The 19,787-nt window shown below is 35.7% G+C and overlaps 1 protein-coding gene across 2 annotated transcripts; it reads left to right on the top strand.

Annotated features, from left to right (window-relative positions):
* The first annotated feature begins 12,030 nt into the window (after window positions 1–12,030).
* On the top strand, window positions 12,031–19,260 carry LOC136784591 (inactive pancreatic lipase-related protein 1-like). 2 transcript variants are annotated; one of them, XM_066745344.1, is made up of 8 exons: window positions 12,031–12,157; window positions 12,215–12,732; window positions 13,747–13,858; window positions 14,723–14,871; window positions 15,462–15,716; window positions 16,545–16,736; window positions 17,136–17,304; window positions 18,982–19,260. In XM_066745344.1, exons 2-8 carry the CDS (start codon window positions 12,678–12,680, stop codon window positions 19,094–19,096), a joined length of 1,047 nt encoding a protein of 348 aa, XP_066601441.1. In that variant the 5' UTR covers window positions 12,031–12,157; window positions 12,215–12,677; the 3' UTR covers window positions 19,097–19,260. The 2 variants fall into 2 exon arrangements, with proteins under 2 accessions (XP_066601441.1, XP_066601442.1); XM_066745345.1 differs by having other exon boundaries at window positions 13,750–13,858; window positions 18,982–19,144.
* Window positions 19,261–19,787: the final 527 nt, after the last annotated feature.

The raw sequence follows: 19,787 nt of genomic DNA, 5'->3' as shown, positions 1-19,787 counted from the left end.
GAGAGCGTGGGGGGGGGGGGGGGGGGGAGATCCTGATTGTGCAGCTTTGTGTAAATTTAAAAGAAAAAAAAAGAAAGTGATACGTTAATGCCAAGTTTTACCGAAAATATCGCTCTCGTAAAACTTTCTACGTTAATCGATTTATTTAACAGATGTAGGCGTTAAATACTTTCACGTTTAGGCGAAATCCTTTTGGATGGTTGAGCAACCGAATATTCGATGCCTACTGCGTTTTATGGATTTAAAGTTGCGTATAATTGGAAGATTTCGAGACTGAAATATTTTTTATCTGCTGGATTGATTTTCGGTGGAGCCAAGTAGAAGATTATGCTAGAGTAGAAACTGATGTTAATGAGCAGACTTTAGTTGACGGTAAGAACTAGACTGTAGCTGACAATAAAGAAAGGGAGACAAACTTCCAACACGAATAACTATACCAAAATTACATGAAAGTAATCCAAGAAAAGAAGAATATTGGCAATAAGAATAAATATTGTTAAATAAGCAAAAATATCTGATGAAAACGATGGTGCACCTTGACTTACAGGAATATAAAACATGAAATTATAAAGGTTCCAAAAAGATACTCTTTTACGTGAATTTATAATCTACAAGGACCTATATGAAAGTATTATAAACGTCCAGAGTCGAACAAATAAATGTGCAGACAATAATAAAAAATCTCTTGCGCATCTTTGTTAAGTAGAATACAGTTACTGTTGTAACAATAAAAAAATTGCAAGGACCAGAATATCTTGGAAATAGAAGGGATGGAAATGCAGAGGAATAAATCTATATAAACAGAGAGATAAGCATCTTGCAGGTGAAATTGTGTTTTGCAGGATCCGATGCGAAGGCGCGTATGAAATTGACAAAAATAAATGTATTAGAGACAATAATGATGAGTATCTTGCACATCGATATAACTAAGGAGGAAGAATAGGAATCACAAAGAGATCATCGACAATAACGTAGAATATTTTATATCGATATACAGTATACTGTGATTTATTCGAGGAATACTCTGTGAAAGAGTAGAAAATAAAGAAATAAACTAAGAATTATATATACAATGATGAAAATTCATCCTGACATGGGACTAACGAATTACAGACAATATAGAAGGAATATAAATAATCTGACAATACAATTTTCAGAAGAACAGTCACGAAGAATACAGCTCGGTCGCTGGTACTTTTAGGTATATACTTTACTCTTGCGTAGAAGGAGAAAGAGACGAGGGCATCATCAATACGATTATAGTAGAATTATAGCAATAAAGAATACACATGTCTTGCAAGTGACGTGGAAGAAAGAAAATTAAGAGAAATGGAGAGAAATTATTGTGAAAGAGCAGTATGTGTGCCGATGCTTTACGCACAGTCCGATGTAGAGTACGAGATTGAGATTCGCGACATTCAAAGCTCGAATGAACGAATCGAATGCGGTGGCTGTTCTGATGCGTGAAAGAAACTTGGCTATCGTCGATTGAAAAAGATTACATGGAAAAAGGAAAGAAGACAAATTCAAATTCTTCCGTGTACTCGAAAATGCATGGCATTAATTTAGGTGTATAGCAAGGAGCGAAAATTTAATTAACGCTGCTAAATTCGATGCTTAAATAAAAATGCTATTCTCGATCCTTCTAAAGAGTCTACAAAGAAACTCCGATGAGCCAATGGAGCGCAAATTCACGCTGTTTCACGTAATTCTATGATAAATCTTTAATGCTCCGTTAATGTTGACGAGATACGAGGCGTATGAAAGTATTCGTAAAGAAAGTGATAAAGAATTGAAAGTACTACTATACGCTAAGAAATAAATCTTGAAAGTAAATTGAAAGTCAAACTTAAGTTCGAGAGACAAGTTGAATGTAAATGATAAACTAATTAAATTATACATTGTCTATAGATGTACTTCGTATACGCGCGTACATATGTATTATATATATTATATATACATATAATATACTAAACACTATTATACTTCGTTGCATACGTAGGCATGTTTGGGAGTAAATCGTGCGTGTGTGTGTATGTATGGGTATGAGAGGAGGGGAGAGAGTGCAAGTAGGGAGGAGAGGGAAGGAGGGGGGGAGGGGGCAGTCTGGGAGAGGACGCGAGATAGGAAGAGAATTTAAATGAATAGATAAATGGCATAAAAGAGGGTGTGAATGGTGTGTGAACAGGCAGAAGGAGAGATTGAAAGCAGAGAAAGTATAGTTGCAACTTTTCTCGCGCAGGCGAGTTCTACTCGCGTCGTACATGGGTTTTTAGCATGTATAGAGTAGCGCGTGAGTAAAAGGAAGTATATTATGTAAATTATATCGAGCAGGCTCCTTTCCGTTGCCCGATGTTCACGAAATTAGTCAATTTTTGCGAGACCTTTTTAAAATTACAAATATATTGACAAGTGTACGTAAACGAAAAAAAAAGCAGTTTATTTAACGATGAAAGGAGAGAAAGTTCATATATATATATATATATATATATATATATATATATTACCACGGTAAAAATATATAAATATACGTGTAATAAAATTAGCTGTTGTACGATCGTAGTTGATATATCGGTTGTGTCTCGCGTGTATTCAATATTAATTAATAATTAATATTTAATCGGAGGCAATATATTGTTGGTGATTATAAGAAACTTATTGCCGCGCGTGTAAAGCGTGGAGGCTTCGAGGTTCGTGAAACGGACTATCATATATATATATATATATATATATATATATATTTATTTATTTATTTATTTATTTAACTAATATAATATAATATATTTATCGGTAAAGAGTCGGTCGAGCATATAAGAATTGCACAATCGCAATTTGGCTTCGAAGGGGACTCTCGCTAGACGACAATAATAGTTAGTGAAAAATCTCGTGCACATGTTAAGACAACGCAATACTTAAGATTTATTTTATTTTTGACCGTGTGGGGTACGCAGGTACATTAAAGTTGTTTCTGTGTGTGTGCATTTATTGATGCACATATATAAATATATATTTCCTATTTATCGAAACTGTTTTCGTATCTATATATGGTCGTTGTACATTGTTTATTTCATTGCTATTGCTATTCGAGATTAATTTGTGTTATTCAACATATATATATATATATGCTATAAACCATTCGGAATGTTGTTTCTCGTTCCTTTTGTTGCAAAATTCACAAATAACCTTTAACCCAAACTAAAATTACGTTAACTTCTTTGTATATTTATGAATTAATTGAAGTAGTGAATGGCCTAAAGTTATTCACGGTTTTATTGAAATAAACCAAGGAAAGGAACTTGAGGACGAGATGTTTATCGAGATTATATACTAATTAATAATAATTATATATGACAAGGCACTGCAAAGTACCGAGGAATAGGCTAAGCTCTGATGCTGTTCGAACAATAATAATGATATATTTATATAATATATATAAGTCACACAGATATATATATATATATATATATAAATAGCTCCGATAATTATATATATAATTTACGACAATAATTATGTACGGAGTGTAACGAAACATAAAAAATGTATAGGTTAATTTTACATGGATTAAAACTAAAAAGTTATTCTGCAAATTGAAATTAAGAGTACGACAAATAGATTCAATAACGCATTATAGATAATGATGTAAAACGTCTAAAGAGTATTGATAAAAATAAAAAAACAAAAAAAAAAAAAACAAGGAAAACTTCCACTGGTACATTGGTATACATTGACATTATTTTGTTGATCGGTATATAAAAGCTGTTTTCGATGCACTCTGTATCGCTTTATATATACTATATTTATTAGCTTTAAACATATATAAAACATTTATGGAGATTTGTACATGCTGTTTGCACAACGCTAAGCGGTAGTGGATTGAGAGGGAAACCTATTTGTCTTGACGTGTCACAACTGTGTTTCCGTTTCTATGTATATGTGCAACTAATATTTATCTCTGGAACGTTTTATGCAGAGAAAGTGATGTGAACTTGGAAAAATAGCCTGTTGTGTGATGATGTTTAAAATGATGATGATATTACTCGAACGCTAGCATTGCTCGCAGTGGAAGTATATAATATTCTTAGGGCAGTTGTGCAGTCCCTGAAATATCTGCATTGAATAAATCTAACAAATTTTCAATCATGCCATGTAATGGACAAAATATAATCTATAATAATATTACGGTATAAAAAAGCTTATAAAGAATGACAAATAGCTATGAGGCAATTGGAACTAGATTCGATTGAGAACATAGATTTTTTCAAATTTTTGATTTGTAGTATTAAAAATATAGAAAATGCAAGAGAATTAATATAAGGATATAGGAAAGATAATAAAGTTTAAATAATAAGAAGTAAGCAGTTTAAACAATACCATATCTTCGTAAGCTCAGGATGCAGAAGGGATGGTTCATGTTATAAATATTATGTGACAAAAAAAACAGTTATAATAATATCCCACTATGCTTTTCCCATCTCGAAAGAAATAGGAATGATAAGAGAAGAAACATTTAGAGGGAGAGGGAGAGGGAGAGTCAAGAATTTTTCCTTATTCAACCAATCATCCCCTTATTTATGTATTGTATATACATATACTGGTATATTCATATATGTATATATTATATGTAAAATGTTCCACACGTTGTACGTAAATGTTTTTACTTGTACATTTTCGAAAATGTAATTAATAATCATTACTGGTGGTGGTAGTCCATGCCAATCGATTAAATGTGTTTTGCGAAAGTGTTTCAATTATTATATCGACAATAAAGGAGAAAGTTCATAAACGAATGAAAGTATAATACGTTTAAGGACAATAAGATATATTAGGGAGATATTCTATTAAATCAAATGCTTTTTGACTCGCTCGTGTTCTCGATCGTTGCAAGTAGTTTAACAGAACCTGATATATACGCGATTAACGATTATTTTGCCAATATATATACACGCATAAAATATTATTTGTAAAAATGTGTAAATAATACATTTAATATAAAGCAGTAACTTTGTTAATAATTTAATTTCATCGGGACTCGTTCGGTTACAGTCAACATTTTAATTGCTTAATTAAAAACAATTGTTATAATTATAAAAGCAGAAGATTCGATGTGAAAGATGATAATTACTTTAAACGATCTGGATAATTCGGTGCTTTTTGTAAGAGCACGAGTGTTTCATGAGTGATTATATGAGTGTGTTACGTATCTATAAAGCTTTTTATGGCTTACGAATACCATTAGAAACTTACACATTAGGCTTAGGAATTTCTCATTGTTAATATACTTCTGTTTGTGACATTTGGATATTATATGCTCAGGATATACGGTCGAGGAGACTGTGTTTCGAGCCACGAGATGCGTTTTCGTTATGTCAAAGAGTTTACATTGCGGCAATTGACAATACTCATAATCGCTCGTCTTTGAAGTATCCGACAGAGGTGCCTAAATATACGAATATATAAATGTAATTGCGTTATAATTTCGGTAGAATTGTTATTTTTCTTAGCAACAACCAGTTAACTTGAAAAAAAAAAAAAAATTAATGTTATTACAGCATGGAATAAATTTGCGTAAATTAATATCCCATACAATGTTTCTTTGCCGTTTCATTTTCAACATTACATCTCTTTCTTTCTTTTATTGGGAGTGATGCAACTATCTCGCATCTCAGGTAAAAGTATAGAAAAGGCATGATTCGCACAGCCCTGCAGTAGCACGTGGGCCAAAAAATCTGCTCTTCCGCGTTCTGCCAACCGATTAAAACAAGTGTAATATTTACGAGGAAGAATATGTCGCGACGTTGATAAAGGCTCACCCTCGATCGTTACTCGCATTCTCTTTCGTGTCGGAGAATCTTCGAGATAAGATATGGCCTCGTAAAGCTGGATGTTTAGTGTGGTAAAAAGTAGGATCAAATATCGCGTGTACCATATTTACGGTTCAATATAATCAAGCTATATCAATGAGAATACTGGCTCTACAATGAACATTAAAAACAATTTTCAACGATGTAATCAATCCGACATCGATATTATTAAAATTAATGCTTATGTCTTAATTATCAATTAAGTCAGAAAAATCCATGTTTTCCACGTGATAAGAGTTATCGCATTTTCACTCGGTTTCTAATCTCTGTATAAAATCAAATACTAGGTTTCATTAATTTTATCTCACAACAATATCAAACCCTCACATTGTAGTTTTAATATCAGTGTAGGACCAGTAATTGTGTCATTACACCGCATTCATACTATATGTTAAGATTGTTCGAGAGAATCATGTAAAACATATTATTAATGTAGCCCTTTTCCATTTGAACGTGTACTCAGCAGCTAGAGACATTTTTTAATGATTCTCGAAACACGCGAATAGTTGCATTAGAGAGAAGCAAAAATCGTTTGGATTGGTCTATTTGTCAAACAATTAAATATACAACAAAATTTGTCTCCTCTCTTCAACGTAGCAGGCCTTTTCTGCAATGTATACTTATAGCAGCAAAATTAGAAAGAAATTATTGCCACACGCCGCGTACGATCTGGTTCGTTAATAATTATTACATCAATAATTATGTAAAATATGTATGTACATTGTAATTTGAGTGTATTATGTAAAATTAAAGTAAGAACATACTGACGACTATTGACAATAAAGTTAAGCCAATCTTTTCGAAGCTCACCATTTTGAATTAAATTCTGAAGAAAAAGATGCGTTTCCTTTTTGCCTAATTTTCCCCAAAATTTCGTTCAATATGCAGAACACGCGTGTTATCATCCCTTTATAGATATAAGGGGGGAGTCCGGGTGAATTGTAAGCCATGCACTTTTCACCAAAATTAATATATGTATTTCCCTAACGAAGCTATATATACAGAGACGAAAAGGAGGGTGGCTAAAGGTAGCTCTTGGCTTTGTGACAAATGCTTGAAACCTGCGCAGATTTATATTGATTGATCAAGAAAAGTATGGCATTTATTCTTATATAACAACTGTAAAATGTGTGGCTCAATTCTTCCCGAGGGATGGGAGACTTCTCATCGTACCAAATATACACAAGTCGGAAATGTGAAGATTACAAATCAAATTTCATATAGAAATGAGTCATTAATGAGATGTATGCTTGAAGAAAAATTACTTTTTATTTATTTTTTATAATTTTTGCAACGAGAACAAATAAATTTTAGGTTATTTTTCTTATATATAGTCAAGTCCACGCAAATATCGTATAAATATACATATCGATCTCTTAAGGCGAATGGAAATACTCATCTCCGAAATTTAGCTGAAACGTAATCAAATGATTGAATTCCTATTAGAATTTCCAAAGCGGGTAGGTCACCTACGAAAACACAAAAGTATGAGGTTCGTGTCTCCCGCCCTATACATATACCACTTAGGATTGTTTTCTTATAAAAAAAAAAAAAAAAAAAAAAAGTAGGAATTATTTCACACGTAGCTGACTTTATTTTCTAATGCTAGATAGTATTAAATGACGTAAATTACCAACGTTACAAAATACACAATATTCAATTAATTTTGCTGAAACTTTACACAGTTGATTGAAACAATACGCTTTAAACAATATTGGTGGCAATTGATCCATTAAAATGTTGAATGAAAGAGAGAAAAAAAAAGAAAAAAATGCGAAAGAATATAAGCTTATAGGAATGAGTGTTTCTTTCAAAACCAGTTGTCCTCCGTGCTATTCTGAGCAATGTCCTTCCTATAAAAATGAAGAGAAAAAAATGCATAAATCAAATATTTCGCATTATATTAGATAGAACTTGGAATATGTATCGAAGTATTGAGATGGGCACACAAATAAGCATTGGAGTAAGGAGAACCTGGCCAAAGTACCGCGAGAGATGAGACGTAAACTTTGAAATAAATAACTTGCAATTTGAAGAAATTGGGAGGAAAATGAGGAATTGACAATGTGTTTTACTTGAAACACGCGTCTACAAACAAGCTTTCTTTAATAGTAACTATGTGGTTCTGCATAGCACCTTTTTGCCACGCGCTAGAGTTTAGGCGGTGTCTGAGTTCATGTTTACGAACAATTTTCGCTCCAATGGCTTAAACATTAGAAAAGATATTTCAAATGGTTCATGTCTCCCACCTGGTGAAGTTTTCCAGACTCCCCATGCATTAATAATAAGCAATTATCATTTTTTCTTTTTTTAAGATGATTCAACACTGTTTAACACATATATGTATATTTATACATATTGAGCTTGAGATCTACCGGAAATATTTCCACTGGCGATCGAATAAAAATTCTACTCGAGCATTTTTTTCTATCCTTCGAGGTTGAAGCGTGAAATGACAGTGGAATACAGATTTGGACAGAGATTCATGTACTGGAATAAGTAGGTTTTTAAAATTGTATAGACTCGGCACATATTTGCGGTGAATTTCAGGAAGTAGAGGAGTACTCCCCCTCAAGTAGAAAGTACGTGATTAAGCGACAGAGAGGTGTCATTACAGAAAGGATATCAGAAATTAGTCCTTTCTCCTAATTTAAATCGTCCTTGAGATGAGCACATTATGTATGACATACATGTGCATTGGTTTGCACTTAATTTTATGCTTGCTATTTATTATGTACCATGTGATTTTGCCTTTTGTATATATATATATATATATATATATATATATATACACACAGGGTGTATCAGCAACGATGCTTTTAATTTTAACCACATATTCTTGAGCATAAGTCAAGTCGAAAAGTCATGTATCATTAATACCGTAAAAGCATCATTGCTGAGATAAATCAATTTGAAAGCGATAAGTCAGGGCTTTGATTCAATGGAAAAATTACTTTACTCTCACTTTCGTTGAAAATTTTCCCTTTCGAAAAACAAAAGAGAAGCTCGTGCTTCTCCACCGTTCCGTATTGCCGTACACGCGCGAACGCAACTACGCCTATTATTGATATTACTTCTTAATGTCATACATTCCTGATCCTAGTGTTAAGCTGTTTAAACATGCTTAATGTTGAATCATTTGCTCAATTTAGGATGCTGATTGCTGATTGCTTATAAAAGTGTAGAAAATCAATCAGCAATCGACATTTTAAATCCAAAATGGCTCCAGTCTTAAAATGTCATCCAGACCGGAAGTATTCATTACGCAGATTACTTAGTAATCGCGACTTTTTAGCGTAGTCCAAAGATCCAACCAATAAGATTCGATTACGTCATTTCTGGATGAGCACGTTGCTTGTCAAAAGTGCAGACAGTTTAGTTTCCCCAAATCTGCACGTGGTGGTTGTCGGTGAATTGCGCGCGCCGAATTATTTTTTTTCGTCGTAATCACCGACAACCAATTAATTATTCGGGATTATAAATAATGAAGCAGTTTATTTTAACCTCGCACGTGCATTTTTCAAGTGTAATTATTTAATTTTACCCCAGAGAGAAAATATACTTCAAGGATTGAACAAGTTTTTACTATGCCAATGAACAAATGAATTAATATAACAGATACATTGATTCATATAATGAATAGTTTAGTACGTAATGAACTATTCATTATTATATCAATGATTTTATTTGTTGTATTAATGAAATTTATGCATTGTTGTAACGAAAAAGCGTTCATTGATTGAGGATATTCTTCTCAGTGCAGGTTCATTTACATCAATAAAACAGTGAAATGCATAGTGTGATTAAAATAAAGGTATTTACGCGCACGATTTAAACTCGAAAAAAAATAAATAAAACAGTGCGCGTCGCGAGTGTTGTCATACTTAGTGCAGGGTTTGGTGCTTGCAGCGGCCAAGGGCAACAGCATCAAGGACTCTCATAGTATGTGAGTATTATTGTTTTGTTTTTCTTTTTTTTTTTTCATAGTTAGAATGGACCGAAAAATAACTTGAATAGAATTTAAATCAATAACTTTTTCTTTTTCTTTTTCTTTCTTTACAGTGGGCGATCTCGCTCTGAGATGGAAGTGCGCGTCGCGAAATAAAACTGATTTAAATATCCGAGTCGCGTATGCAGCTTGGTTTAAAAAATCCTGCGTCGCGTCGCGTCGTAATAATTTAAAATTAAATAATCGCGAGTGCCATCGTCATCATCATCATCTCCTGTAGGCTGCTGAGCAGATGGATCATCGTTGGATTTTCGCCAAAATGTGTGAGTCCCACGGATAAAGCTGTGGATTTTTTTTATTAACCTAAGAATGACAGAGAGAAGCTACCGGTTGATTCCAATCGGTCCTTCTTCGGTTAAAACCATTTCTCTATTTTTTCTTGTGTTTTCAGGTCCTCCTTTGCGTTTTAATATTTTGCGTGCGTGTGTTTATTTCAGGTTTAGATTTCCGATTTAGGTAGGCCCCCTATATCTTTGCGTTTTAGGTAGGCATTATAGCTTACGGTGATAGAGGGGTATAGGCTTTTTTTTTCAGGTTCCTATTTCCATGAAATTTTCTTACCCTTCCCCTCCCTTCCCGGGGGTAAGGGCAAACATGCTCAGGAACGGAGTTACGCGCAACTAGTTTTTTTTCCTTTTTGGGTTTTTCTCTTTAAATATACAAATTATTTGTATATTTAAAGATAAAATTAGAATAAATCAAAAATGAAGAAACATATAGCCTCTGCTCTGTTCAAGACCATTGCAACACCCTTCGCAAGGTGCCCCTGATTTTGCAAAAAGCAATGGATTTAGAGGAGAGAAAGTACCTCGAAAAATTTATCTTCCTAGAAAAATATTAATATCTGTGTAAATCTTTAATAGGAATTTTCAATTTAAAAAGAGTTTCGTGCCAAAGAACTTTATATGCTAATAATTAATAATCCGCGTAATTGCGTGCATGTGGGTGTGTGCGTTGGAGAAGTACGAGCTTCTCTTTTGTTTTTCGAAACGGAACTGTCAACGAAAGTGAGAGTAAAGTAATTTTTCCATTGAATCAAAGCCCTAATTTTTCGCTTTCAAATTGATTTATCTCAGCAATGATGCTTTTACGGTATTAATGATGTATGACTTTTCGACTTGACTTATGCTCAACAATATGTGGTTTAAATTAAAAGCATCATTACTGATAAACCATGTGTACATATCGACGATTCAACGTCGATTACGCAATAGGTAAACCTTTTTTACGCTCCGTTGTGCGTATACGTAAGTGCATGTCATTCTTTGCCTTTTAAGGGGCAGTTTCGTTCCACATTCTTCCAATCATTTTTCTCTGCGAATAGAAAAATCTCCTAGCACTCTCTCAAGATTTGCCCATCGTAGCAGAGAATATCATAAACATTGCAACCAAATATACATGTAATCTATATCTCTATACGATTCTTCTACGGAAGGAATCTTAACGAAAAGTCCTCTGCACCTACGGTACAATTATTACTCTCAATTTGATGGCAGGTTTTTGAACTCACGACGCGCGCACGCACGCGAGCCGCGATGAAAAGACGCGTATTTCCGGGCTGTTGTAATTTACACGCTCGCTAATAGCCTTTCCTCCGCTATTATGGGACCAAGAGAGTAAAGCTGACACGCGACACTTGCACGATCCACTACTAACGATCTTGAAACGTTACATTTTCAGAGCTGGAACTACATACGAAAAACAGATTAGATCTTTCCTCGTACCAAATGAATTTGGCCATTATATCAATGAATTTAACATTTTTTTAATAAAAAAATATTCCTATATATGTATATATATATATATACGTAAAAACTCTCTCTATTATAATATAAATCCAAAACATTTTAATTATTTAATTTATGAGATTTTATTATTTTTCAAACAAGGAACGATTTAGCGCAGACTATACAACAGGATCTCTCGCGTAATCGGAATAAGAGAGAGCGGGGCAGAGGGGGGGGGGGGGGGGGGGGCAGAATTTCTATAGAATCAGTCAGGGAGATTACAAGGAGCAGTATATGTAGCTGTTGGTGAGAGCATAATGGAAGAAATGTCAGTAGTTGTGTATCGCGCGCGACGTTTTGGATCGAAGACTCCGAGTGAAGGTGCATTAACTTGCAAGAAGAAAGAAGGAGCTGATGGAGCGCGAGAGTAGAGAAGCGAGTGCAAGAGGGCAGATTGTGCTCAGTAAGCAAGGTGCTGTCGTCCGGCAAGTTGCAATAATTACACTCGCTAAATAGGAGCTAATAAGTGTATTGGCTGGCACAGTGTGTCTGGAATCTTGGTAAGAGTACTCATACGTGCGATGGAAGAAACGTTAGAACCTGAATTGTCGTTTTAGGTCAAAGTGAAGGTATATATATATATATATACACACATACACACACACGATGATGATGATACAAGATGGAGAAGAGTAGAGAAGCGAGTGCAAGAGGGCAAAGTGGTCAGTAAGCGCGAGTCGCACACTGCAGGTGTTCGGCAAGTATCGTCTCATCCAACGGATAGCGCTGAGGACATTGTTACAAAGTGCGAGCAACGATCACGCGGACTCTATCTATCCAAGTATTTGGGAGAAGAAGTGCGTGCGTGCGTGCGTGCGTGCGGACCGCGCGTAAACGGAGAAGCGAGCGCGCTGGACGGGACGTTCATTGGTTACTTTCTAAATTCCCCTGCAGCTATGCTATATCCCCCGATCCGATGAGTTTGCATTTTGCAATCGACCACGCGGCGGCGGGAATCACTTTTACTGATTTTTCACGACCGCATCTGATGTTATATCACAAACCTCGGGAGTGCGGGAGATGGCGGTCAGTGTCGTGAGATACCTTCTTCTCCTTTTCGTTTTTCTTCTTTGTCGTAAGTCTCTTCCTCTATTTTCTTTTTATCTTTCTCCATTTGCTCAGATTCTCATCTCTCAATGTCTCGTACTGTTCTTCAGGGTTATTTAAAAACTCGGCATCCTCGATAGGGTTCTAACAAATTTTATTTCTTTTCCTTGTCTGACCTTAAAATTCGTAAATTTACATTGTGATTGTAATTTTGTATATTTTGTTTCTCATTATTACAATTTTTTCTATATATTTAATTATTTTACTGAAATTTTATTTATTTAAATTTATTTTTCACATCTTTTAACTCTTGTGCTTTTCTGTATAGGAATTAATTATCATTATTATTATTATTGAGCTTGATTTAATAAAATGAAAAAGTCATCGTTAACACGACAGATCTTCTCTCCCTCTCTCTCTCTCTCTCTCTCTCTCTCTATGCCAAATTGTTACAACCTACTACTCTACTTGCCAATCGAGATAACTCTTGTTAAAATGATCTTGTTTACGTGTTCAAAAGGTAGAACCTGTTGAATTTAATGTGTCGTGTACAGCCTCGATGCTCAATTATCTTATCTTCAGTAAATATACTTTGTCGAGTAAGCTAATCTTCAGTAATTGGATAGAACAAAACGGGTCAAGACTCTGGAATTGGAAAGAATTTTTTGCAACGTCACGTTTCGTTCTTGAGTTTGATCCGAGGAATATCATTTGTCATAGAATGCAAGTTTAATCGCATACTAGTGCAGTCTTCGCGTGTCACGTGATCTCTCGGAAGGAAAAAATTAACCGGTTAACGTTAAATAAGATACGACCTTTACCTCATTTATTCTTCCATCGATCCAATAATTACCTATATACAATATATATATATATATATATATATATATATTGTATATATGTAACACGTGTTTGCTGCTACATTGAATATTATTAGAGAAGAATGACAACAATTGCTAGTCGTCGGAGCCATTTTATCATCGAGATTGCTGTATATACATATGTGAATTAATTAATCTCGTGCTTTGATTTTACTCGACAGAAGATGTGAAGGCACAGAATAAAACCCTAAAGGACCTTTTCAACAGTACGTCCTGTGCAAAGCCACCATACAAGTGTCCACATCCTCAAATTGAATTTTATTTATACACCAGGTAAGAACAGATATATAAAATATATTTTATATTCTTCAAACAAAATCATAATTTTATTAGAATTATTTTTAATTTTTCAAGTGCATCGTTTTCTATAAAAATTAAACAATTTTGTCATACATCTAGATTATAGTTTGAACTTTTCATACGAATAACATATATCTGTATTTGCACTAAATAAATAAATCTTGCGTGTATAACTATGACTCGACTGTGTCATTATGGAAATTACTATCCTTTGTTAATTATCAATTATTCACTTGGCAAAGATATACGTTAATGCAATATTGAAGCTTCGGTCGGACGAATTACTTTTTTTTCGATGGTCGCTATAATTTACGATTATAAACAAAACCAATGGACCATTGACGAATGTTCGCGAAGCACCGAGTCTATACATTCTCTGATGTATAATTTTCACTCGAATCTCGAAGAACGGAAGTTAATGCTTTTATAATTTTATGTTTATAACTCTCCCCCCCCCCCCCCCCCGCGTTATGTTCATTTTTTACCAAAGTCCACAATATGCAGGTTTCCAGTCAATAGATTAATTCAACGAGCGCGTGGAAGACTTTAACGTAAGACTCTCGATTTCAAGATCACGATCATTTCATCTTGTACTGAAAGTGACCTCGATTCGAAACTCACCTTTCTCCGATATCTATATAGTCATCCTGTGTTCCGTACGTCCCTCCTCTCCTCTTGCTCCTCGAGTCGTGGTTTCCAATTATATAATAGTACTATAATGTCCATTCGTAATTTATATATAACTGTACCTCAAATAAATTGACAAAAGCAATGAAGCAATAATTATAGCCGAGAGAAAGACAAGGAAATTGTATAAAGTATGCAATTTATTTACAGAGAAACCGCGGATAACCCTGTACTGCTCAACGTTCTCAAACAAGACTCTCTGGAAAATTCCAAATTCAACAAATTCAATCCCACGAAGATTATCATTCACGGTTTTGGCGGGGGAAGAAATTTGGTACCGAGCACGGATTTACGAAAAGGTCAGATTTCTCAGCTTTTCCCCGAAACTTTCAACCATCGACTTTCCTTTAAACTCGCTTCTGTAAGAATTATATATATATATCATATAATAATTCCGGTTAAGTCGGTATATAATTATAGGAATATACTTTATACACACAGGGTGTGTATTACCAAAGGTGCGTCACATATGAAATGTAAACTGTATTCATTTATCTCCGTAAATATAAGAGATATTAATTTTTTTCTTTTATTGCAAATACAATGGAACGTACTTGAAAAATGTTATATACAAAAAATTAATATCTCTTGTATTCATAGATATACATTCTTTATATATTTATATATAGAATAATCACGAATCTCGAGAGAGAGAGAGAGAGAGAGAGAGAGACGAACTTTCCTCGATGCTAAAATTGCATTTCATTGTAGTATTTTTCAAAATTACCAATATATACGTGAATAGCGTGATAGGGGTATGTGCATGAATGTTTCGAGGTTTGTGCGTGAGGGAAATGATAGGGCTGAATCGATGGAGCTTTATAGTTGTACAGAGAGTTTGTTCATAGTTTAGTTTATTCGAGCGTCGCACGTACACTGTCGATTTCAGCGTACTTCACGCGAGGCGATTACAATCTGATAATCGTGGATTACGGTTCACTGGTACGCGAGCCATGTCTCTCGCAGATCCAATGGGGACCGGATTTCTGTTCACGCTGTATTGCACAGTTGGTAAGATATCTGAGGGATCATCCTCGTGGTCCCAGAGTCGAGGATATCCATGTCCTCGGCTACAGCGTTGGTGCCCACATCGCTGGCCTCATCGCCAATTATTTGCCAGATGACAAATTGGGAAGGATCACAGGTACTCGTCGTCATGATATCTAATCAACTCGCTTCTCCTATTTTAACTATGCCTTCTCAATATTCTTCAATATTTCACTATGCTCCTATCATCTCGATCCTTCCAAATTAATCGAGTTGAATTATTATCCGCGTTTTATAAACAAACAAATTTTGACATTTAAAATGCAGCATGACTTTCATTTGAGAAGGAGGATAGAATTAATTAAGTAGCTTCTCCATCTGCAAAAGTAGAATAATCTTAATCGCATATATCCATGCACGCTGATAAAAGACTCATTGCGAAAGACCCGGTATAGACAACAAACTATTTGTTGTTTTATTTCGAAATTATTCCGTGTGCACAGTGGCATTGTCGATCGAGCCAAAGAATGACAGGTTATTCCCCTAACACGTCAATTACATCAAGTTGATATTGTGCAAATGTATATATACGCGGCTCGCGTTCAGTTGTATAGTTGCTTAAAATACCAATCTTTGCATGTATAATTTTAGACAGTCTGGACAAGTAATCACAAGTTATGGTATTAAATCAAGTGACATGTATAGATTCTCAATCGCAATACAAGATTTCAAATTACTCAATTAAATCGTAAATTAGAAGCAATTAAACCATCGAGTTATGCGCGCGCGACACTTGTTTTCTAAAGAAATAATAATTCAACGTATGTACATCCTCATCGATCATACAGCACACGCATGCACATACACACATATGCATATGGATATAAATAAATATATATGTATAGCAATCACGTACGATGGTTCAACGGTATATAAGCAAGGTAAAACCATCGCTTTAAGGCCTCAATGACCATTGCGTTTCTAGGCTTGGATCCAACGATATTTTTTTATATGAATGGAAATCGATCGATGGATTTAGACGAGACGGACGCCCATTTCGTAGACGTAATACACACAGGAGCTGGTATTCTCGGTCAGTGGGGCCCAAACGGTCACGCGGATTTTTACGTGAACGGAGGATCCAGTCAGCCAGGATGCGCCACTTCATCTTTGCTCCGTAAGTATTCCCCACTCTCGACACAAAACTACATAGATATGTGCAGTATATACTAAATCTCCAGTCGATCTATACCGTACGTATAACCATCTATCGATCATGCGCAGTTGGACAAAAATCAACAGTCTGGCCATATATATCATCTTCCATTTCCACTGAATTAAATTTCCTGCAAAAAACATTCCAAAGTTTTACGCTGGAATCTCTAGTATAATAATTATATAATTCGCATGGCTTTGTGAGAAGCAAATCTTTCGTTGTGTAGAATTGCAGGGAACGGAATTAATTGGGGATGAAAGTACAGGGAACTGTATATATATACATATTAGAGAAAAGTGAAAATGTTGGGAGTTGGCAATTTTGCGAGGTATAGAGTGATATCGTGGTTTTTCTTGCCAGAGACGTTGTCGTGCGATCACACAAAGGTCACGCCTTACTACATCGAGTCCATCACGACGAAGGCAGGTTTTTGGGCGGCTCCATGCGGAAATCTCTTTTCTTACCTAATCGGCTGGTGCAACCCCAAAAAAGAACAATACGTACTCATGGGAGAGGACACGCCTCATACGTGAGTAACCTCGCATTACTCTTTCTCTATATATGTGCGTGCGTGCGTGCGTGTATGTCACACAACTCGTTTCTCTTCCTACAATTAATGTCTGCGGTCATCTTAAAATTAAGTTTCCTCAAAAAGATTAAATTGTCAACGACCGAACTTGTTATTTTCTCTCTAAAAGATTTTCTCATAATTGAGTAGAATCATACAGGGAGGAAGAAAAACGAGTATACATTACGTCTAACAATCACTTGCATTTCTCCTTGTGTGTGTTATAGAATATAATACATATATATTGTAACCTTCGGGTCTACAAATAATTTAAACAACACTAAAAATTTCCGGGACCAAACCACTTTATTCGGTAAAACTCAGAGTAGGGGCCTCCCGCGATGCTCACGCACACTTATTATACGCTACACAGATTATTTTCCTAATTTCTCACTTAACTTAATAAGGGACGGGCAGAAAAAAGGGAATACAGGTGAAAGGAGAGGGAGTCGATAGTGGCAAAATTCGGGGCCGTGGAGGGGGGGGGGGGGTGGCGACAGTGGCAAGGAATCATTGGGCGAGCAGAAGGGAAATGAAATTAGGGAGAGGAAAGCAGGATTAGTACAGGAACACTTTATCGACCGCTCCGACTGAGAATCTCCGGTTCTCCGATTCCACACTCCGATCCTAACTGCTCGAACTCGAAGAAGAGGCCTGAATTGACAGGACGACGTTCTCTGTCAATCTCGGCGACGGCCCTTCTCGCTCTCGTACAAAGCGGTAGCTCCAACCCAGTCCTAACCGTAGGGCAGAAATAGTCAAAGTCCAGACTAGCAGTGGCCCGATCCTCACTTTTCTCTTATTTGTGACATCGGCCAGATCCTATTTTCATATATTCCTGTTGTCTTCACCTTTATTAGGGCCACAGCGCATGTGTAAGATCATCGAGCCAATTATCGATTGGAATATTAGGCTATGATCCGCATTCGCACTGTTCCCTGGATTTCTTAATTTCTCTGCCAGCGGCGTCGTCTGCTACATAGTTTGGTGGCTTCTCGGGGGGGGGGGGGGGGCGATGCGGTGCGGGGTCGGCATCGGTGGGTCGGTAGCGGTGCGGGTAGAGAAAAATCGCAGCTTGGCGCGCTTGCGGCGTGGCGCGGTACGGGGAAGGGACTGGGGAGCGCTCGGCGGGGATACGCGGTAAGGGGACAGCAGGAGAGTCGCATAAAACAGACGAGCACAGCACGAAGATTGAAGGGAGAGGACACTATACACACATCGGGGACGGAATAATAAAGGATAGGTGAATAACAGTTTTCTAGCTCATGTGGGAGCAGAGGATACTTCTTAATATTACTTTTAAGTTGAAATAAAATATTCTTAATTCGTATAATCCTATTTACAACTAATCCTACAAACATTCGCCCAATTCCTAATTATACAATTTCCTAAAAACATATACTCTCCTTCTATTCCATGAGCGACACTTACAATATTCCTTCTGCTGTAAACTACATAGTAGCTCCACAGAACGTTCATCATACTACCCTCACACATCAGAAGGCATACCGAGGGGGGGGGCACTAAAGGGGAGAGAGGAGAACTAAAAAATATGTACATTTCTGTAACGTGTTTCTACCACGTTACAATATATATATATATATATTTATATGTTCTTGTAAATTTGTGTCTGTTCAGAGCTCGAGGCATCTTTTATCTATCAACAAACGCACACAAACCGTACGCCCGAGGACTTCCCGGAAAAAGACAGTCACCGACAAATCGGAAGCGATCGTTCTACCGCCAGTATTAAGCTTGCTGAAGCAGCTCATCAATATAATTATAGAATAGTCACAGTTTTTGTCATTTAGTGTTAAAAATTTTTCACTCGCATAAAATTTCATTAATTAGTTTTAACCAATAAAAAGGTTTTGTTACGCAACGCTCTTTGCAAATTTCCGCACTTTAGGAATTGGGGAGAAATAGGAAGAAAAAGAAGAGCCACTTTATGTTAACAACAATATTTATTACATAATAATTACGATATAATAATAACTTCTATATGGATTTACAGTACACTGTCGCACTGAGCCTTAATAATATGTAATGGAATGATTACAAGTTTTTGATATATCCTTTTTAAGCTGTTGGCTCGTGGGGCATATTTATGTAATTTCGAGAGAAATAACTAAAGTGTAGGCTCCCTTAAAAATTTCCCTTCCTGTACAGTGGATCCTGTTACTCTGGGTCCCCCTTTTATGTATATTTAACCTCTTTCCAATTTTTATCTTCTCCCCCCTCCATTCATTTATCAAGCTATTCAAAAATTTCTTCGATAAACGTTTTATTAAACAATTTCCACGCATCACCAACGAAAAAGATCAATTTTTGCGAGACTAGAGGGTTCCAAGGATCTCCAATGCAGTATTATCTCGATTCGTCTTCAACAATATCGAAATGTTCTCTTAATAATATTCGAACAACAACGAGAAGCTTTCCTAGTG

The sequence above is a fragment of the Prorops nasuta genome, unplaced genomic scaffold (assembly GCF_024137725.1).
Source record: "Prorops nasuta isolate Cenicafe-Biocafe unplaced genomic scaffold, Cenicafe_Pnas_1.2 PNAS00061, whole genome shotgun sequence".
NCBI lineage: Eukaryota > Metazoa > Arthropoda > Insecta > Hymenoptera > Bethylidae > Prorops > Prorops nasuta.
Note: the sequence above shows the minus strand (reverse complement) of the source record. Positions and strands in the feature narration are given on the sequence as shown.